The 22427-nt window shown below is 43.0% G+C and overlaps 1 protein-coding gene across 6 annotated transcripts in view; it reads left to right on the top strand.

The window, feature by feature from the left end:
* Nucleotides 1–22427, top strand: part of Uimc1 (ubiquitin interaction motif containing 1) — a 126005-nt gene that overhangs the window by 30224 nt on the left and 73354 nt on the right. For all 6 annotated transcript variants that reach the window (XM_045152981.1, XM_045152980.1, XM_045152984.1 and 3 more), the window contains 2 exons: nt 4903–4988; nt 19493–19569. In XM_045152981.1, the coding sequence (XP_045008916.1) occupies nt 4903–4988; nt 19493–19569 (163 nt within the window). The remainder of the gene's footprint in view (nt 1–4902; nt 4989–19492; nt 19570–22427) is intronic.

Genomic DNA, 22427 nt, shown 5'->3' with positions numbered 1-22427 from the left:
ATTTATTTATTTATTTGAGAGCAACAGACACAGAGAGAAAGACAGATAGAGGGAGAGAGAGAGAATGGGCGCGCCAGGGCTTCCAGCCACTGCAAACGAACTCCAGACGCGTGCGCCCCCTTGTGCATCTGGCTAACGTGGGACCTGGGGAACCGAGCCTCGAACCGGGGTCCTTAGGCTTCACAGGCAAGCGCTTAACCGCTAAGCCATCTCTCCAGCCCCTTACCACGGTATTTTAAAAACATTTTATTACTGAGTGTTTTGGTTGTGACCAACATTTCTTAACGTGAAACTTTAGTCAAGATAAATGTCCTTAAGAATATAGGGAGCTGGGCTGGAGGGATGGCTTAGCAGTTAAGGCGTTTGCCTGCAAAGCCAAAGGACCCAGGTTTGATTCCTCAGAACCCATGTTAGCCAGGTGCACAAGGGGGCACATGCATCTGGAGTTCATTTGCAATGACTGGAGGCCCTGGAGTTGCCCTTTCTCTCACTCTCTTCCTATTTCTCTGTCAAATAAATAAATAAAAAAAAATAGTTTTAAAAAAAGAATATAGGGAGCCAGGGCTGTAGAGATGGCTTAGTGGTTAATTTGCTTGCTGCAAAGCCAAAGGACCCAGGTTCAATTCTCTAGTACACATGTAAGCCAGATACACAAGGGGCACATGCATCTGGAGTTTGTTTGGAGTAGCTAGAGGCCCTGGTGCACCATCCTCTGTCTATTCCCCCCCCCCTTGCAAAAAAAGAAAAAGAAAAAAATACATATCTAACCAGAAAAGTGCTAAGCTAAAAAGTTATGAATTCTGGGTACATACCTTTTTTAGTCCCTGTACTTGGGAGGATGAGATAAAAGGATTGCTATGAATTGAAGGCCAGCCTAGGGCTATAGAGTGAGTCCTAAGTCAGCCTGGACTAGAGTGAGACTCTGCCTCCAAACATCCCCCAAAAGAAAAGGTTATGAACATACTTGGTATTTATTGCCGTATTCCTTTTCTCTGAAATACATGAGAATGTATGCCTTGCTAACACAGAATAATACCTTAAAAAAAACCAAATAGAAACAAACAACTGATTTTGTAGTCAATAATGAAAAATTCCAGATTCTAATTTTATTACATCTTAATTTTTTTTATTGCTAACTCTTGGTGGAAAGAATTTATGTCTGCTAAACATTTTCTGTTGAACATGTCTTTGGGAAATGCCCATGTCTGAGGCACTTTGGGACTCAGGAACATTTGTGCTGAGGCAAATGGATCTAGACTATATGAAAGTTATTTAAGGTTTATTTTCTTTTGTTATGATTTTTTTCAAGGCAGAGTCTCACTCTATCCCAGGTTGACTTGGAACTCACTCTGTACCTCAGACTGAACTCACAGTGATCCTGTTACTTCTGCTTCCCAGGTGCAGTTATTAAAGTCATGCACTACCACACCTGGCTAGAAAATGAGAAGTTTTTAAAATTTAACTAATTTATTTATTAGAGAGAGAAAGAATGGGTGTGCCAGGGCCTCCAGCCACTGCAAATGAATTGTAGACGCATGTACCACCTTGTGCATTTGTCTTTATGTGGGTTCTGGGGAATTGAACCTGGGTCTTTTGGATTTGCAGGCAAGAGCCTTAACCACTAAGCTATCTCTTCAGTCCCCAAAAAGAGAATTTTAAAGGATTGTTTAGTCTACAGAAAAGCCTGGCAAGCCCCACCACGGAGGCCTTTTCGTGTGTGTGCACTTGCAGTTGAGTATTCCAAATGTGCATGTATGCAGAGGCTAAAGGTCGATGTTAGATGTTCTCTATAACTCTTCTTTCTTATTTCTTTAAGGCAGTCTTCTCACTGAATATGGATCTACTACTTTTTTTTCTTAGTTTTTATTTATTTTTTATTTATTTACGAGAGAGAGAGAGAGAGAGAATGGGCGCTCAAGGCCTTCAGCCACCGCAAACGAACTACAGACGCATGTGCCACCTTGTGCATCTGGCTTACATGGGTCCTGGGGAATTGAACCTGGGTCCTTTGGCTTTGCAGGCAAATACCTTAACCACTAAGCCATCTCTTCAGTCCTTTCCTTCCTTCCTTCCTTCCTTCCTTCCTTCCTTCCTTCCTTCCTTCCTTCCTTCCTTCCTTCCTTCCTTCCTTCCTTTCTTTCTTTTTTAAATAGGGCATGGTGGCTCACACCTTTATTATTATTTTTTATTTTACTTTATTTATTTTAGAGAGAAAGGGTGATAATGAAGGAGAATGGGCACACTAAGGCCTTCAGCCAGTGCAAATGAGCTCCAGATGTATGTGCCACCCTGCGCATCTGGCTTACATGGGTCCTGGAGAATTGAACCTGTGTCTTTAGCTTTGCAGGCAAGTGCCTTGACTGCTAAGCCATTTCTCTAGTCCTTCCCCCACCCCCCGCTCTTTTTTTTTTTTTTTTTTTCTTTTTTTTTTCGAGGTAGGGTCTCACTCTGGCCCAGGCTGACCTGGAATTCACTATGGACTCTCAGGGTGGCCTTGAACTCACAGCAATCCTCCTACCTCTGCCTCCCAAGTGCTGGGATTAAAGGCATGCGCCACCACGCCCGGCTCTTTTTTTTTTTTTTGAGGTAGGGTTTCACTCTAGCTCAGGCTGACCTGGGATTTACTATGTAGTCTCAGGGTGGTCTTGAAGTCATGGTGATCCTTCTACCTCTGCCTCCTGAGTGCTTGCATTAAAAATGTGTGCCACCATGCCTGGCCCCTACCCTTTTTTTCTTTTTAAAAAATATTTATTTGCAAGGAGGTGGGGGTGGGGAATGGGTATGCTAGGGCCTTTAGCCACAGCAAGCAAACAAATTCCATATGCATGTACCACTTTGTGCATCTGATAGTTTTACTTCATAAGGTTTTTTTTTTAAATAACTTATTTATTTGAGAGAGAAATAGAAAGAACACAGAGAGAAAGAATGGGTACTCCAGGGCATCCTCCTATTGCAAATGAACTCCAGACACTTGTGCCACTTTGTACATCTGGCTTTACATGGGCACTGGGGAATTGAACCTGGGCCATCAGACTTTGTAAGCAAGCACCTTTAACCGCTGAACCATCTCTCCAGCCATGCATAGAAGTAAAGAAAATAAATGATTGGCAGAGAAAGGGTGCTTAATAAGTGAATTAGAGTTATTTTTTCTTTTTTTCCCCTCCCTCCCTTTCTTTTTTGAGGTAGGGTTTCATTGTAGCCTAGGCTGACCTGAAATTGACTATGTAGACTCAGGGTGGCCTTGAACTCACAGTGATCCTCCTACTTCTGCCTCTTGAGTGCTGGGAGTAAAGGCGTGTACCACCACACCTGGCTATGCGTAATAGTTTTTAAATAGTTATACTTAGAAAACTTTGAGGTACTTTATAGCTTATGGGAGATACAGAGGTGTATAACGGATTACTTCTGAAATTCTGAGATATATTTAACTTGTTTTAAGTGAGCAAGAGTATACGAAGTGGACACTAGGTGTCAGTATATGCTACTTAAAAGAATTTGTGTGTGCAAACATGCTTTAGTGCACATGTGAAAGTCTGAGGGCAGTCTTGGGGTGTGTGTCCACCCAATTTGATATAGGGTCTTCTTTGTCTTTTTATTTATTTGTTTGTTTATTTTATTCTATTTTATTTTCGAAGTAGGGTCTTACTGTAGCTCAGGCTGACCTGGAATTCACTATGTAATTTCAGGGTGGCCTCAAACTCATGGCGATCCTCCTATCTCTGCCTCCCAAGTGCTGGGATTAAAGGCCTGCACCACCACATCCAGCTTTCATGTACATCAATCTTTTTTAAGGAATGGTGGCTCCTGATTTATGTATTTATTTAAGAGAGAGAGGGGGGAAGAGTCAGAGAGAAAGAGAGAATGGTCATGCCAGGGTCTCCAGCCACTGCACATGAATTCCAGATGCATGCATCCTCTTGTGCATCTGGTTTACATGGGCCCTGGGGAATACAACTGGGGTTTAGGCTTTGCAGACAAATACCTTAACCACTAAGCCATTTCCCCAGCCTCATGGCTATAAACTTCTAGATTCTTCTGGCTTTGACTCTCATTTTGCTGTAGGTGCCTAAGGATCCCGGACATATGCACCACTTTGAGTCTGGTTTTACATAGGTGCTGGAAAGTAGAACTAAGGCTGTTGGGCTTAAAGCAAGCACCTTTAAGCATTGAGGAACACCCCCCCCCCAATGGCTTGAAGGTTTATTTGTTTATTTATTAAAATTTTTTTGTTTACTTTTTTATTTATTTGAAAGCGACAGAAAGAGAAAGAGGCAGACAGAGAGAGAGAGAGAATGGGCACGCCAGGGTCTCCAGCCACTGCAAATGAACTCCAGACGCATATGCCAGGTTGTGTATCTGGCTTACGTGGGTCCTGGGGAATTGAGCCTCAAACTGCGGTCCTTAGGCTTCACAGGCAAGCACCTAACTGCTAAGCCATCTCTCCAGCCCTATTTATTTATTTTTGAGAGAGGGAACTAGGCAGAGTGAAAGAGATTGAGAATAGGTGCATCTGGTTTGAAGACTTTTTAGAAAAAGAAACTGTTGAGTTCAGAGAGTTGGTGTAATACTTATTGCTGCTGTATTTTAGTCTACATAATTTTGTTCAACTCCCGTTTTTTCTTTTCCTTTTAAAGATTTCTATTTATTTGCAAGCAGAGAAAGAATGAATGAGTGAGTGCACCAAGGCTTCTTGCTCCTATAGGTAAACTGCAGATACATGTGCCACTTTGCACATCTGACTTTATGTGGGTACTGGGGAACCAAACCCAGGTCATCAGGTTTTGCAAGAAAGTGCCTTTAACCACTGAGCCATCTCTTTAGCCCTTCTTATTACTAATTACTGAATGATAATATTGAACATAGTTCATCTATGTTTTTAGCATGTCTCATATTTCTTTGCAGTCTTCCCAGGGACTGTTTGTTGAAGAAACTTCTGAAGAAGTGATGAAGAGTTCTGAGGAAGGAAATTCTGTGCCTGTCTTACAAAGGTTAGATCATATTTACTGTGTGTTTCAATTATCCTCTAAAAGCATTAGTATCAGGGAGATGAACACCATTAATGAGTTCATGGGAAACATGTCAGGGAACTTACTTTTTTAAACTTTTTATTGACAACTTTCATAATATAGATAATATACCATGATCATAATTCCTTCCTACCACTCTTCCTTTTCCCTCTTGCAAATCACCCTCTCCACTGAATCCCTTCTTCTTTCCAACTAGTCTCATTTTTTTCCTGTGTAGGTCATGTCAACCCCTGTGAGGCCATGAATACCATAGCCACGATGTGTCTGCAAGACAGTTTTGCAAAGTACTCCTACCCTTCTTTTAGTGCTAATGTTTTTTTTCTGCCACCTCTTCCATAGTAGTTTCAGGGAACTTTTAATCTTTATAAACAGAGACTAGGAAAAATCAATATTAGCTCCAAATTTTAAAATATGCATCTCTTAGAAATTTAACATATTAGGGCTGGAAAAGACACTCTTTTTTTTTTTTTTCCGCTTTTTCCTAGGTATGGTCTCACTGTAGCTCAGGCTGACCTGGAATTCACTATGTAGTCTCAGGGTGGCCTTGAACTCTCAGCAATCCTCCTACCTCTGCCTCTGGAGTGCTGGGATTAAAGGCATGTGACACCATGCCTGGCTCAAAAGATACTCTTATCCACTCTATCAATCTTGACATAAATCCTACTTGACATAAATTTCATACACATTATTTTATTTTACTTGTTTTTGGGTTTTTAAGGTAGGGTTTTTTAGCCCAGGCTGACCTGGAAATCACTATGTAGTCTCAGGGTGGCCTTGAACTCATGGTGATTGATCCTCCTACCTCTGCCTCCCGAGTGCTGGGATTAAAGGTATGTGTCTCCATGCCCAGCTACATTACTTTTGAAAAGTGGTCACTTCCTCTTATTCCTTTAAGTATACTAGCTACCTATGCCAATTTCTTGGATTATTACTTTGTGTGTGTGTGTGTGTGTGTGTGTGTGTGTGTGTGTGTGTGTGTAGGGATGCCTGTGCCGTAGCACGTTGTTCAGGTCAGCTATTGCAACAAATTTCCAGACTACAAACTGTAAATGCATGTCAGACTAGCTGACCCATGAGTTTAGGATTCTCATGGCTCTGGCTCCCATTATCCTGGGCTCATTGGTATCATAGATACATGTATAATTTTGCATCTGGCTTTACATGGGTGCTGGTAAATTGAACCTGGGCTGGCATGTTTTCCAGAAACGTGCCTTTAACCTCCTAGCCATGTCCTCAGTGACTTCCTATGCTATTTAAGTCCCTGGACTGGTTGGTTGGGTTTTTTTTTCTTCTCTCCTGTCCTCTCCCCTCTCTCTCTGTTTCTTCTTTCTTTTATTTTGAGGCAAGGGTTTACTTTAGCTCAGGCTAATCTGGAACCAACTCTGTCTGTAGCCCAGGCTGGTTTTGAACTCAGTGATCTGCCTACCTCAGCTTCCTAAGTGCTGGGATTAAAGGCACATGCCACCACTTTTGGCTATATTGGTTTCTTATGGTCTGGTTCTTCCTTTATTGTACTTTTTTTGTGGGTGCGTTTTTGAGGTAGGGTCTCACTCTAGCCCAGGCTGACCTGGAATTCACTATGTAGTCTCTGGGTGGCCTCAAATTTATGGCTGTCCTCCTATCTCTGCCTCCCGAGTACTGGGGTTAAAGGTACATGCCACCATGCCCAGCTTTATTGTAATCTTATTCCTTCTTTGTACTCTTAAGGTTTTAAAAATTGTTATTTGTAGATTAGTGTCAGTTACTTCCTTTTTTTTATTTTTATTTTTTGTTTTTTTGAGGTAGTGTCTTGCTGTAGCCCAGGCTGACCTGGAATTCACTATGTAATCTCAGGGTGGCTTTGAACTCAAGGCGATCATCCTGCCTCTGTCTCCCTAGTGCTGGGATTAAAGGTGTGAGCTACCATGCCTGGTTACTTTCTTTTTTTATTTTTTATAGAATTTTTTGGTTTATTTGTCATTTATTTTTAAAAATATTTTCTTTCTATTTATTTATGAGAGAGACTGAGAGGATAAGTGCTCCAGGACATCCATCCACACAACATACAAACTCCAGACACATGTGCCACCTTGTGCATTTGGCTTATGTGGGTCCTGGGGAATCAAACATGGTAAGCGCTTTAACTGCTAAGCCATTCCTCTAGCTCTATTTGTTTATTTTTGAGAGAGAGATGGAGAGAATGGGCACATCAGGGTCTCCAGCCATTGCACAGGAACTGCAGATGTATATACCACCTTGTGCATCTGGCTTATATGGGTACTGGGAAATTGAATCAGGGTCCTTAGGCTTTGCAGGCAAGACCCTCAATCGCTAAGTCATCTCGCCAGCCCTTTGTTTGTTTGTTTGCTTCTTTCTTTCTTTCTCCCTTTCTTCCTTCCTTTCTTCCTTCTTTCCCTCCTTCCTTCCTTCTTTCCTTCTTCCCTTTCTTCCTTCCTTCCTTCTTCCCTTTCTTCCTTCCTCCCTCCCTCCCTTCCTCTCTGTCTCTCTCTCTTTCTTTCTTTTTGGTTTTTCGAGGTAGGGTCTCACTCTAGCCCAGGCTGACCTGGAATTAACTATATAATCTCATGGTGGCCTCGAACTCACAGCGATCCTCCTACCTCGTCCTCCTGAGTGCTGGGATTAAAGTTGTGCACCACCACGCCCAGGTTTTTTTTTTTTTTTTTTAGGGTTTCACTTTAACACTGACCTGGAATTAACTATTAGTTTCAGGGTGGCCTTGAACTCATGGTGATCCTCCTACCTCTGTCTCCCAAGTGCTGGGATTAAAGTGCATGCCACTATGCCTGGCTCTCTTTCCTTCCTTTTTTTTTTTTTTTTTAATTTGTTGTTTTGGAGGTAGGATCTCATTCTAGCTCAAGCTGACCTGGAATTCACTGTTTACCCCAGGGTGGCCTTGAACTCATGGCAATCCTTCTACTTCTGCCTCCAAGTGCTGTAATTAAAGGTGTGCACTACCATGCCCAGCTTTTTTTGTTTTGTTTTGTTTTTTTTGTTTTTCGAGGTAGGGTCTCACTCTGGCTCAGGCTGACGTGGAATTCACTATGGAGTCTCAGGGTGGCCTCGAACTCACGGTGATCCTCCTATCTCTGGGATTAAAGGTGTGCGCCACCACGCCCGGCTACTTAGCATTTTTATTTTTATTTTTTTTATTATTTATTTATTTATTTTTAATTTTTCTGTTATTTATTTATTTATTTATTTGAGAGCAACAGACACAGAGAGAAAGACAGAGGGAGAGAGAGAGAATGGGCACGCCAGGGCTTCCAGCCTCTGCAAACGAACTCCAGACGCGTGCGCCCCCTTGTGCATCTGGCTAACGTGGGACCTGGGGAACCAAGCCTCGAACCGGGGTCCTTAGGCTTCACAGGCAAGCGCTTAACTGCTAAGCCATCTCTCCAGCCCTATTTATTTATTTTGTAAACATTTTTTAAAAAATATTTTATTTATTTATTTGAGAGTGACAGAGACAGAGAGAAAGCTAGATAGAGGGAGAGAGAGAGAGAATGGGTGCGCCAGGGCTTCCAGCCTCTGCAAACGAACTCCAGATGCATGCGCCCCCTTGTGCATCTGGCTAACGTGGGACCTGGGGAACCGAGCCTCGAACCGGGGTCCTTAGGCTTCACAGGTGAGCGCTTAACTGCTAAGCCATCTCTCCAGCCCTTTTATTTTTATTTACTTGAGAGAGAGAAGAGGCAGAGAGAGGGAGGGAGAGAATGGGCATGCCAGGGCCTCCAGCCACTGTAAACGAACTCCAGATGCATGTACCCCCTTATGCATCTGGCTTACGTGGGTCTTGGTGAGTCAAACCTGGGATCCTTTGGTTTTGCAGGCAAATGGCTTAACTGCTAAGCCGTCTCTTAAGCCCCCCCACCCCCCAAGGTAGGATCTCTCTCTATCCCAGGCTGACCTGGAACTCACTATGTAGTCTCAGGGTAGCCTTGAACTCACTGATCCTTACCTGTGTCTCCCAATGCGGGGATTAAAGACATGCGCCACCATATCCAGTTCTCCAGTTACTTTTTTCATGCTATGACAAAATACCTGACCATAAGCAGCTTATAGAAGGAAAGGGTTTATTTCAGTTTACAGTTCCCCTGCCCCTCATGATAGGTCCTTGATCAGGCCCAGGCTGACCTGGAATTCACTATATAGTCTGAGGCTGACCTTGAATTTAGAGTGATCCCCCTGCCTCTGTATCCCAAGTGCTGGGATTAAAAGCATGTGCCACCATGCCTGGCTGGATTCCAGTTTTGAGGGGACGTTTCATCATGGCATGGATAGCATGGCAAGAGTAGGCAGCTGGTGTCACATCTTCCACATTAGAAGAGCAGAAGTAGAAAATGAAAAGCACCATGTGGGGCTGGACAATGATATCTGAAGGCCCATTACCAGTGGTAAACTTCCTGTCTACCACCAGTGGCATACTTTCTCTGGTAAGACTCCACCTCCTGATGACTTCACAAATGTCCCAAACAGAGATTCTGGGGATTAAACACATGAATCCATGGGGACTATTTTACATTAAAGCCATCACAACTATTTTTATTTATTTATTTGAAAGAGAAAGAGGCAGATAGACAAATGGGTGCACCAGGGCCTTCAGCCACTGTAAATGATCTCTAGATACATGCGCCACTTTATGCATCTGGCTTACGTAGGTCCCGGGGAATCCAACCTGGGTCATTTGGCCTTGTAGGCAAGTGCCTTAACTGCTTAGCCATCTCTCTAGCTCCCAAACCACCATAGTTAGAAAACATAGTAATGAGTTTCGTCATAGAATCTTCATACTCAATGTGATGTTGTACATTGTTGTCATTCATTTGCCTCTCCCACTGTCATGTGCCATGCCCCCTTCCTTATCCAGCTGGTTCCCTTTCCTCCTCCATTTAATCCCTCTTTCTGCTTTCCTGTATTTTATTACCATTTCTATTTTCTATACCTCTCTTAAGATCTCTTCTTCTTTTATCATAATCCCCTTTCTAGTTTCATGAACTACAAACACACACACATACACATACATGTGTATAAACCTAGGTTCTGCATAGGAGAGAAAATGAGATATTTTTTTATTCTGCATCCAGCTTTTTTCACTTAATATAATGATTTCCACTTGTACCCATTTTCCTGAAGATGTTGTGCTTTCATTTTGCTTGATGGTTCCATAAAATTCTACTGTGTATATGTACTACATTTTGTTTATCTCTTCATGTGTTGATGGACATGTAGGCTGATTTCATTTCCTGGTGGTTGTGACTAGTACTGCTAGAAACATTACTATGTATCTCTTTGGTATGTTGACTTAAGAGTCCTTCAGGTGTATACCCAAGAGGGGTATAGTTGGCTCATATGGTAGTTTTATTTTTAGGTCTTTCTTTTTTTGTGCATGTGCATGTGTGTGGTGTGGTGTGATATGCAGTGTGATTATGTGGTGCATTCACGTGTGTGTAGATATGTATGCAGCGTGTGTGTGTGTGTGTGTGTGTGTGTGTGTGTGTGTGAGAGAGAGAGAGAGAGAGAGAGAGAGAGAGAGAGAGAGTGTGTATGTTTGTAGGCCAGAGGAGGACTCTAGGTGTCCTTCTGGGTTGCCTTTCTGCATGTTTACTTGAGATGGGGTCATTTCTTCAGCCCAGAGGTGCCCTCTTTTTTCCCTACTTATTTATTTATTTATTATTTTTTTTGTGTTTCTAAGTAGGGTCTCACTCTAGCCCAGGCTGATCTGGAATTCACTATGTAGTCTCAGAGTGGCCTTGAACTCACGGCGATCCTCCTACCCATGCATCCCAAGTGCTGGGATTAAAGGCGTGCACCACCATGTCTAGCTCCCCCTTTTCCCCTTTTATCTGATCAGTGAGTATTGCATTCAGGTTTGCATTGCTGGCAGAAAACACCTGACCAAGAGCATCTTGTGGGAAAAAAGGCTTATTTTGGCTTACAGACTCAAGGGGAAGCTCCATGATGGCAGGGGAAAACAATGGCATGAGCAGAAGGTGAACATCACCTCGTAGGCAACATCACATGGACAACAACAACAGGACAGTGTGCCAAACACTGGCAAGAGGAAGCTGGTTATAACACCCATAATTCCGCCTCCAACAATAGACTGCCTCCAGGAGGTTTTATTTCCCAAATTCCCATCAGCTGGGGGCCTAATATTCAGAACACTTAAGTTTACGGGGAACACCTGTATCAAAGCAGTACATTCTGCTCCTGGTCCCCATAAACTGATACATGATGTAAAGCGCAATTCATTCATCCAACTTTAAAATTCCTCATAGTTTTTAGTCAATCCCAGTGATACTCAAACATTCCCATAGCCCAACATCTTTAACTGAGCCATAATACCAAAAAAATTCCCCAAACAACTCATAATGACACAGAATAAACACTCACAGTGCAAAAGATGACATTGGGCATAGCAAAGAAATATTCAATCTATATATGATTTACAACAACCAGGGCAAACATCAAACTGTGTAGCTCCAAGTCCAGCAACTCTAGCCAGTGACAACTCTCCAAGTCTGATCATTCTAACTAGCAACAAGTCTCTGGAGTTCCAATTCCGCCCCTCCAGCTAGGCTACTCACAGTCCTGGTAAACTTCATCTGGGGCTGGCAGCTCTCCTTAGCAGCTGTCTAGTGGTCCCAGAACCTCAACTGGGTCTGCACTGCAACCTATGGCCCATCCTCACAGCTCCATGGGGTCTCCATGCAGGCAGTCTAGCAAACCTGCTGCACACTGTCTGTGGCCATTTTCAAAATATAAGACTGTGTTGTAAATTCAATGACCCTCTCTTTCCTGGTTATACTCCAGTACCAGGTAGGGTTTGTTAATCCAGAGGGGAATAAAGCAGACTTTGAAGAGCAGAACATTCCTTGAGCACTCAGGCCCTCTTCAGAAGACTGCATTCTTTCTGTTCTAATGAAGGTCAGCTGGCCCAATCTCAGTGGTTGTAATCTCTCAATTGCAGCTGAACAGATAGCAGTTTCACCCAAAGATTTCATTTTTCTTTTATCATATCCCTCTGCTCATACCAGTCCATTTCTACAATGCAACCTTGCATAAATTCTCAGGACATGGGCATAACAGCCCTTTCATACAAACTGCCAGCCCAGTCTAGGAAAAGCTCTTTCTCACCCTCATAAGCCAAACCTCACAGTCCATAGTTCTTACTGCATTCAGGTCTTGTAACTCTGACCAGAATAGTCCATCAGGCTGTACTTACAGCACTGAAAAACATCTCTTAGGCCAAGATTTCAAATTCATCCACATTCTTCCTGCAAAGCAGTTCGAAAAGGCCAAAGCCATACAGTCAGGTTTCATGCAGCAATGAACTCACTCTTGGTACCAACTTTACTGTTGCAGTAAGGTTCGCATTGCTGGCAGAAAACACACGACCAAGAGCAGCTTGTGGGAAAGGGTTTATTTTGGTTTACAGACAAGGGGAAGCTCCGTGATGGCAGGGGAAAATGATGGCATGAGCAGAAGGTGAACATCACCTCCTGGCCAACATCAGATGGACAACAGCAACATGAGAGTGTGCCAAATACTGGCAAGAGGAAGCTGATTATAACACCCATAATCCTGCCCCCAACAATAGACTGCCTCCAGGAGAATTTAATTCCCAAGTTGCCATCAGCTGGGGTCCTAGCATTCAGAGCACTTAAGTTTATGGGTGACACCTGACTCAAACCAACACCGTGAGCCCCAGTGATTGTCCAGTTTCTACACTCTGTTGGCTAGGGTTACATACTGCTTGACCATACTCAGCTGTTTATGTGGGATTTGTGGATTCTGCCTTGATGGGCTCAGGCTGTCCCCAGTCCTCATGCTTAAGCACTCTTAACCACTACCTCCATGCTCATTGTAGTGGCTATGCAGGTTTACATTCATATCAGCACAGAATAAGAGCTGTTTCCTCCCATCCTTGCCAGTATTTGTTGTCATCTGTTTTCTTGATGACAGCTATTCTGACTGGGTTGAGATGGAATCTCAAAGCACCTTTAATTTGTGTTTCCCTGGTGGCTATGAATGTTGAACACTTTTTAAAATTATTTATTGGCCATTGTATTTCTTTTGAGAACTGTCTATTGAGTTCATTAGAACACTTATTTATTTATTTGTAAACATTTATTTATTTGCAAGTAGATACACACATATGTAAAGAGAGATAAAATGAGAGAAAGAGTGTGTGTGTATGTATGTGTGTGTGGGCATGCCAAGGTCTTTAACCAATGCAAATGAACTCCAGATACATGCACCACTTTGTGCATTTGGCTTACGTGGGTATTGGGGAATTAAACCCAGGGAGGTGGCTTTGCAGGAAAGCACCTTAACTGCTGAGCAATCTCTCCAGCCATTTATTTATTTATTTATTGTTATTTTAAATTTAATTTATTAGTTTTCTTTTCAGCAAATACAGACAGTTTGGTACCATTGTTTAGGCTCATCCATGATCTACCCCCTCCCAATGGACCCTCCTTGTTGATGTAAATGGGTAGTGCATTGTGGAGTTAGCCCACAGTTATTGGTACGATAAATGTCTCTGCATATCATGACCCAGCATGTGACTCTTGACATTCTTTCCGCCCCCTCTTCTGCAAAATTTCCCTGAGCCATGTTGGGTTCATTTTTGTTCTGCTTCAGTGATGAGGTGTTGTGGGCCTCTGAGGCTCTGGCTGTCTGATTTGGTAGGAGTTGATTTTCATTTATTTATTTTTATAGTTTGGTTTTTTGAGGTAGGGGCCCAGGCTGACCTGGAATTCATTATGTAATTTCAGGCTGGACTCAAACTCACAGCAATCCTCCTACCAATGCATCTTGAGTTCTGGGGTTAAAGGTGTGCTCCACTATGCCCAGCTGGAATATATTTTTTTCTTTTAACATTTTCCTTCCTTCCTTCCCTCTTTCTCCCTTCCTTCCTTCCTTCCTTCCTTCCTTTCTCCCTCTCTCTCTCTCTCTCTCTCTCTCTCTCTCTCTTTCTTTCTTTCTTTCTTTCCAACTTCCATGATTGTTAATAATATACCATGATATTCCCTCCCTTCCCCCACTTTCCCCTTTGAAACTCCATTCTCCATCATATCCCCTCCCCCTCTCAATCAGTCTCTCTTTTATTTTGATGTCATGATCTTTTCCTCCTATTATGATGGTCTTTTGTAGGTAGTGTCAAGCACTGTGAGATCATGGATATCCAGGCCATTTTGTGTCTGGAGGGAGCACTTTGTAAGGAGTCCTACTGTTTCTTTGGCTCTTACATTCTTTCCGCTACCTTTTCTGCATTAGACCCTGAGCCTTGGAAGGTGTGATAGAGATATTCCAGTGCTGAGCACTCCTGTCACTTCTTTCTAGCACCATGATGTCCTCTGAGTCATTCCAAGGTCACTGCCATCTGAAAAGAGAAGGCTGTCTACCAAAAGTGAGAGTAGCATTAATATATGGGTATGAACATTAAGAGAAGTGCTTACTGAGCAGTTTGATAAGCATAGTATATACATTTAGCCAGACAGCAGCAGATGTTACACCACTAGGGCTTATGACTACCCATTTTACGTTTTCAGTATCAGGGATGTATTCCCTCACATGGAGCGGGCCTCCAGTCCAATTAGAGAGCATTTGGTTTCCACCATGACAGACGTGCTACTGTTGTACCCATTGGCTCATTTGGCCTAGCTGGCAAAATTTAAGACTTGCAGTGTCCACTGTTGGGTATCTTCACTGGTGATTTCTCTCTCTCCCATTGAACTGCATGCAGAATGCCTTCTTCCAGCTTTCTATCAGCTGGTCTACATGGAGGAGGTTATCAGCTCAGTTCCAGCAGGATTTCTCAGTGGCCTTGCAGCCCAAGTATGTGAAGTCTTCAGTAGTAGGGTCTTACCATCTATTCCTGGTGGGAAACCAAGGGCCTCGGCAATGGCCTGTAATGTTTTGGGGGTATCAGGGACCTCCCTGGCCAACAACTCACTGGAAGGTATCCCATCCCTGGCAATGAAAATTTTCTAGCAACAACCTATGGCTCCTGAGTGTTCCATTGTCCAAAAAAGTAGGTTTCCATATGATTTATTTATATCCTCTTAGATTTTGATTAACCCTCCCTCTACTTTTCCTTTACTCAGTCTCTTCCCCTGACCTCACTTGGCCTTTTCACCCCCATTAATCTATTCTCCTACTTATATATATATACAATACCATTCTATTAAGTACCCCCCTCCCTTCCTTTCTTTTCATTTTATATCTCTTTTCTAGCTTACTGGCCTTTGCTACTGAGTTTTCTTCCTCCTTACCCAGAAGTCCAGTCATTTTGTAGCTAGGATCCACATATGAGAGAGAACATGTGACACTTGGCTTTCTGGGCCTGGGTTACCTCACTTACTATAATCCTTTCCAGATCCATCCATTTTCCTGCAAAGTTCATAACTTCATTTTTCTTTACTGCTGTGTAGAACTTCATTGTGTAAATGTACCATATCTTCATTATCCACTTATTGGTTGAGGGACATCTAGGCTGTTTCCATTTCCCAGCTATTGTGAATAGAGCAGTAATAAAAATGGTTGAGCAAGTATCTCTAAGGTAATGAGATAAGTCCTTAGAATATATGCCTAGGTGTGCTGTAGCTGGGTCATATGGTAGGTCTATTTTTAGCTGCCTTAGGAACCTCCACACTGATTTCCACAATGGCTGGACCAGGTTGCATTCTCACCAACAGTGTAGAAGTGAGAGAGGGAGAGAATGGGCATAAATGAGTTCCAGACACATGTGCCCCTGTGCATCTGGCTTACATGGGCCCTGGAGAATTGAACCTGGGTTCTTTGGCTTTGCAGGCAAGTGCCTTAACCACTAAGCTATCTCTCCAGCTTGTTTATTTGTGTGTGTGAGCTCTGGTAATTCTTGGGATTTTGCTCCCCTGTGGCCCTGGAGTTACAAACATGCATGGCCATGTCCAGCTGTTTTTATGGGTCCTAGATATTGAACTTTTTTTTTTTTTTCTTGAGGTAGGGTCTTGTTCTATCTCAGACTGACCTGGCATTCACTATGTAGTCTCAGGGTGGCCTCGAACTCACAGCAATCCTACTACCTCTGCCTCCCAAGTGCTGGAATTAAAGGCATGCACTACCATCCTGGGCTGTCTAGATATTGAACTTTTGCCTTCTATTGGGCATTCTCAGGTTCTCATGCTTGCACAGGAAGTGCTCATAACTGCTGAGCCATCTCTCTAGTTCTGTAACTCATTTGTTGATGTTCACAGTTGAGAGTGAACACATCTTAGAAGAGACTCACTTAGATTTTTTTTTTCTTTTATCCTCTTTTGGTTTTTCGAGGTAGGGCCTTGCTCTAGTTCAGGCTGACCTGGAATTCACTATGTATTCTTAGCGTGGCCTCAAACTCACAGTTATCCACCTACCTTTGCCTCCCAAGTGCTAGGATTAAAGGTGTGTGCTACCTTACTCAGCTTGTTCTTTTTTTGAGAGAGAGTGAGAAAGAGAGAGAGAATTGGGCCTTAGCCACTGCAAACGAATTCCAGATGCATGCATCACCTTGTGTACATGTGGCACCTGTGCATATCTGTCACCTTGTGCATCTGGCTTACATGGGTTCTGGGGAGTCGAACCTGGGTCCCAAGTGCTGGGATTAAAGGCATGTGCTATCACACCTAGCTTATTTTTTCTTTTCTTCTTTTTTTGTTTTTTCAAGGTAGGGTTTTACTCTAGCTCAGGCTGACCTAGAATTCACTATATAGTCTCAGGGTGGCCTCAAACTCACAGTGATCCTCCTGCCTCTGCCTCCCAAGTGCTGGGATTAAAGGTGTGCGCCACCATGCCCGGCTGGCTTATTTTTTTTTCTTATCCTGACTCTTCTTACAGCTTTCTTGTAAGTCTACTATAAATACTTCTATATCCTCTTTGCAGCCTTTATGTTTTTCAGGCTACACATATTCTGTACCATTTTCACTCTCTGTACTGTGCCACTGTTAGTATCTGTTAGTAACTGGTTATAGTTATATTACTTCCTCCATTATTCTTTTTCTTTTTTTATTTGAGAGAGAATGAGAGAAAGAGGCAGAGAGAGAGAGAGAGAAAATGGGCACACCATGGCCTCTAGCGACTGCAGATGAACTCCAGATGCATGTACCACCTTGTACATCTAGCTTTATGTGGGTGCTAGGGAATCTAACTCAGGTCCTTAGGCTTTGCAGGCAAGTACCTTAACTCCTGAGCTTTCTCTCTAGCCCTTCTCTATCCCTCTTCCTTCTTTCCTCCCTTTCTCCCTTCTTCCCTCCCTCCCTCCCTCCCTTCCTTCCTTTCTTGATTTTTTGAGGTAGGGTTTTACTTTAGTCCAGGCTGACCTGCATAGTCTCAGGCTGGCCTTGAACTCACGGTGATCCTTCTACCCCTGCCCCATGAATGCTAGGATTAGAGGCATGTGCCACCATATCTGGCTTATTCCTACATTAGTCTTGATGATTGGTTGGTGGGATTACCTTCAAAGTCTTCTTACTTTAATAATTTGATAGCAGCTAGTGACTATAAACTGTATTGGATCAGGTTTTTAATTACTTTTCCCCTGTGTCTAATAGTTGAGTTTTGGGAATTTCTCTAGAACTCAATTTTATACTGTGACTATCCTCTTCTATATGGAAATTGAAGCCTAGTTGCCATTTGCTGTAATTTAGTTGGATCTTTGTTAAGATTTTGGTGGATTAGGGCTGGAAAGATGGCTTAATGGTTAAGGCACTTGCCTGCAAAGCCTAACAATCCAGGTTCAATTCCCCAGGACCCACTTAAAGCCAGATGCACAAAGTGGCACATACATCTGGAGTTCATTTGCAGTGGCTAGAGGTCCTGGCACACCTATACTCTGTCTTTCTGTCTCTGTCTGTACCTCTCTACTTGTAAATAAATAAATAAATATTTAAAAAATATTTTGGAGCCAGGCATGATGGTGCACACCTTTAATTCCAACACTTGGGAGGTAGAGGTAGGAGGTTTACTACGAGTTTGAGGCCACCCTGAGACTACATAGTGAATTCCACATCAGCCTGGACTAGAGTGAAACCCTACTTCAAACAAAACAAAACAAACAAACAAAAAAATATTTTGGTGGATTGTACTAGGTATTTGTTCTTAGGCTAAAGAATTTGGTGCTGGTTCAGTTCTCTTGCTATTAAGACAGTTTTGGAAGTGTTTTAACTGGCGTTGTCTCCTGCTCCCTGCAGGCCTCTCAACTGTATTGTGGTGAGCTTGTATGGAGCAGATGTAGGGTTTAACAAATGATCATATGCTTTGTCACCAGAAGAGAGTTGAAATCACACACAATGTGGTTTGACTTCAAATTGATTACCCCGTTTTATAAATGTCAGTAAGTTGTTTTGTGATGGACCCTTTGAATAGAGCCTTAATGGTACATGCAGAGTAAACCCTGTCTGGCTTGGGCTTGTAACAAATGCTATGAAATGTTTTATTTAGATAGAGAAATCACTTGTGGTTTCCTGTCATGGTTTAGTTATTTATCATGAGTTGCAGTGGTGGCTATTCTCTCTCCTCTGTGGTTCTTGGTTGATGTGAGGATTTGTGTTTTTAGTGTCTTCTTGCATACTTGATCACACTAATCACAAAGCTCTGTGAAGCATGAGGAGGCTGTTTCAGATGCTTAAATCTCTACACCATGTGTTCCTATGTCAGGAAGACACTGCACTCTATGAACAGACAGGCAGGGAAGACAGAGGCTGGATATGGGAAGCCAGTCACAATTAAGTGTTTCTAGAAAAAGACATTTTAACTTGTCTAGGCAGATTTTTGCTATAGTACAATTTGGGTTCACTTACTTTTGTTGTTTGGAAAGCTATTTCTTTCTTTCTTTTTTTTCCCGAGTTAGGGTCTTGCTTTAGTCCAGGCTGTCTTGGAATTCACTGTGTAGTCTCAGGGTGGCCTTGAACTCAAGTGATTTTCCTGCCTCTGCCTCCCAAGTGCTGGGATTAGAGGCATGCACTACCATGCCCTGCTTTGGAAAACTGTTTCTTGAGAGAAAAAAAAAAAGTTTAACTGCAAGGCTAGGCAACAGCAGTGTGCCACCAGGAGCATCTGCATGTCTTTTGAGTTTACACGTGTCCTGCCTTCAGAAGGCTGAGATCAAGCCTAAAAAACACCTTCGACATTTTTATATTGGAGTGGAGTTTTTGTCTTTTCTGATACTCACCAGTAATTCTTTCCTTTGAACCCTTCTTTATGGAGACTACAAAAAGGAGTTTCTTTTATCAGTGATTTCACTTGAGCCAAAGTTGTAAGCATGCTTATTTTCTCTATTTCTGGCCTAGTTTTCACTATGGATCCTGTGCTCCCCTGTTGTGCTTTTGTGACATTGGATAGTAGGTATCAGGTTACCTGTGGCTTTTGTGAATGACTCACCATTACTTCTCGACCGCTGTTCTAATTTCTTGTGCTGAGAGTTCACTTGGGGCTTGGTTCTTTTTCAGCATTGCTGCTTTGACCAGTAAGGGAAGCTTAGTCCTTGTGCCAGAGAAGTCTACAGAAGAAATCACTGTTTGTCCTGGTAAGCATCCTTGTGATTTTACTGAGTTTTTGCTACCTAGTTACCTACCTAGCCTTTCCCATTAATTTTTATTTTTCTTTTTAAAAAATATTTATTTAGCCAGGCGTGGTAGTGCATGCCTTTAATCCCAGCACTTGGGAGGCAGAGGTAGGAGGATCACTGTGAGTTCAAGGCCACCCTGAGACTACATAGTGAATTTCAGGACAACCTGGGCCAGAGTGAGACCCTACCTTGAAAAACCAAAAAAAAAAAAAAAAGAGAGAGAGAAAGTGAATGGGCTCACCAGGGCCTCCAGCCACTGCAAACAAACTCCAGACGCATGTTCCACCTTGTACATCTGGCTTTACATGGGTACTGGGGAATCGAACTTGGCTTTTATGGCTTTGTGAGCAAGCACCTTAACTGCTAAACCATCTCTCCAGCCCCTCCCCCCTTCATTTTTCTCTATTAAAAATGTTATTGGGAAGATTTTGTGTGTGTGTGTGTGTGTGTGTGTGTGTGTGTGCGTGCGCGCGCGCACGCGCGCGCACATGCGCGCATCCGTGTATGTATGCATGTTTTTAGGGTCACAGGGTAAAGATTCTGAATTTTATGTTATTCTTAGAAGTAATTTAGTAATTTAGTTTTGAAATTAACAAGACTCTTGTCTGCTCTGTTTGTTTTCATGCAGAAGTGGCAACACAGTATCAAGAGTAATACTGACTGTTGCAGTCAGGTTTGCATTGCTAGTAGATATCACCCAAGGAAGAGCAGCTTGTGGGAAAAGAGAGGTTTATTTTGGCTAATAGGCTCAAGGGGAAGCTCCATCATGGGAGGGGGAAATGATGGCATGAGCAGAGGGGGGATATCACCCCCTGGCCAGCATAAGGTGGACAATAGCAACAGGAGAGTGTGCCAAACACTGGCAAGAGGAAACTGGCTATAACACCCATAAGCCTGTCCCCAACAATACACTGCCTTCAGCTGGGAACCTAGCATTCAGGTCACTTAAGTTTATGAATCAAACCACCATACTGACTGACTTTATTTATGTTCAGAGCTAAGTTTGGCTATCCTCAAGTAGGTTTCAATAAACAGATTCAGATTTTTCTGTGCCCTTTACTAGGTTTTTTTGTTTTTGTTTTTTTTTCCTTTTGGAGCAAGTGAGAGAGAGACAGAGAGAGGGGAGATAGAGAATTGGTGTGCCAGGTTCTCAGCCACTGAAATTGAATTCCAGATACTTGCGCCACCTAGTGGGCATGTGCTACCTTGACCTTGCCTCACCTTTGTGCGTCTGGCTAACATGGGATCTGGAGAGTAGAACGTGGGTCCTTCATTAGGCACCACTAAGCCGTCTCTCCAGCTCACTAGCTAGTTTGAGACTTGAGACTGCCATTTATTGAGGCTTTATGCATAGGGTCCAGAAACTGAGTTTTGTATATAGTTTGTGCATTATTTTTTCGAGGTAAGGTCTCACTCTAGCCCAGACTTAGCTGGAATTCACTAGTTTCAAGGTGGCCTCAAGCTCATGGCAGTCCTCCTACCTCTGCCTCCTAAGTGCTGGGATTAAAGGTGTGCACCACCATACCTGGTGGTTACAGTTTTGTGCAATTTTGAGACTGGCAATTCTTTTTTTCTTTTGAGGTAGACTCTCACTCTAACACAGGCTGATCTGTATTCTGTAGTTCCAGGCTGTCCTTGAACTCTCAGCAATCTTCCTTCCTCTGCTGCCCAAGTACTAGGATTAAAAGCCTGCAGTACCACACCCAGTAAGACTGGCCTTCTTCTTCTTCTTTTTTTTTTTTCAAATGTAAGAAAGAGTGAGAATTGGCACACCAGGACCTTCAGCTACTGCAATTGAGTTCCAGACATGTGCGTCCCCTTGTGTGCATGTGCGACCTTGTGCACTTGTGTCACATTGTGCATCTGGCTTATGTGGGATCTGGAGAGTCGAACATGAGTCCTTAGGCTTTGCCACCAAGTACCCTAACTGTTAAGTCATCTCTGTAGCCTGACTGGCATACTTTTAAAAAAATACTTTACTTAGAGTCAGGCATGGTGGCACATGCCTTTAATCCAAGCGCGTGCGCGCGCGTGCGCGCGCGCACACACACACACACACACACACACACACACACACACACATGTATATACATATATATACACATATGTATATACATATATATCTATATATATGACAGACATCAAGATAAAAGGCAGACTACTTGTGAGGGTCTTGTGAAGGTAGTACTAGGCACTGTGAGATCATGGATATTGAGGTCAATTTGTATCTTAATTATTGCATTGTAAGCATTCCTACCCTTCCTTTGGCTCTTCTTTTTTTTTTTTTTTTTTGGTTTTTTGAGGTAGGGTCTCACTCTGGTCCAGGCTGACCTGGAATTAACTCTGTAGTCTCAGGGTGGCCTTGAACTCATGGCGATCCTCCTACCTCTGCCTCCCAAGTGCTGGGATTAAAGGCATGCGCCACCATGCCCGGCCCTTTGGCTCTTCTTACATTCTTTTTTTAAATTTTTTTTTGTTCATTTTTTAAAATTTATTTGAGAGCAACAGACAGAGCGAGAAAGGCAGATAGATAGAGAGAAAGAGAGAATGGGCACGCCAGGGCCTCCAGCCACACTGCAAACGAACTCCAAACGCATGCGCCCCCTTGTGCATCTGGCTAATGTGGGTCCTGGGGAATCGAGCCTTGAACCAGGGTCCCTAGGCTTCACAGGCTAACGCTTAACCGCTAAGCCATCTCTCCAGCCTTCTTCTTACACTCTTTCTGCAACCTCTTCTGCAATGGACACTGAGCCTTGGAAGGTGTGGTAGAGATGTTTCCAGACTGAGTACTCCATCGCTTCTCAGCACTATCGGGC

This window comes from Jaculus jaculus, chromosome 6 (assembly GCF_020740685.1).
Source record: "Jaculus jaculus isolate mJacJac1 chromosome 6, mJacJac1.mat.Y.cur, whole genome shotgun sequence".
Classification (NCBI taxonomy): Eukaryota; Metazoa; Chordata; class Mammalia; order Rodentia; family Dipodidae; genus Jaculus; species Jaculus jaculus.
Note: the sequence above shows the minus strand (reverse complement) of the source record. Positions and strands in the feature narration are given on the sequence as shown.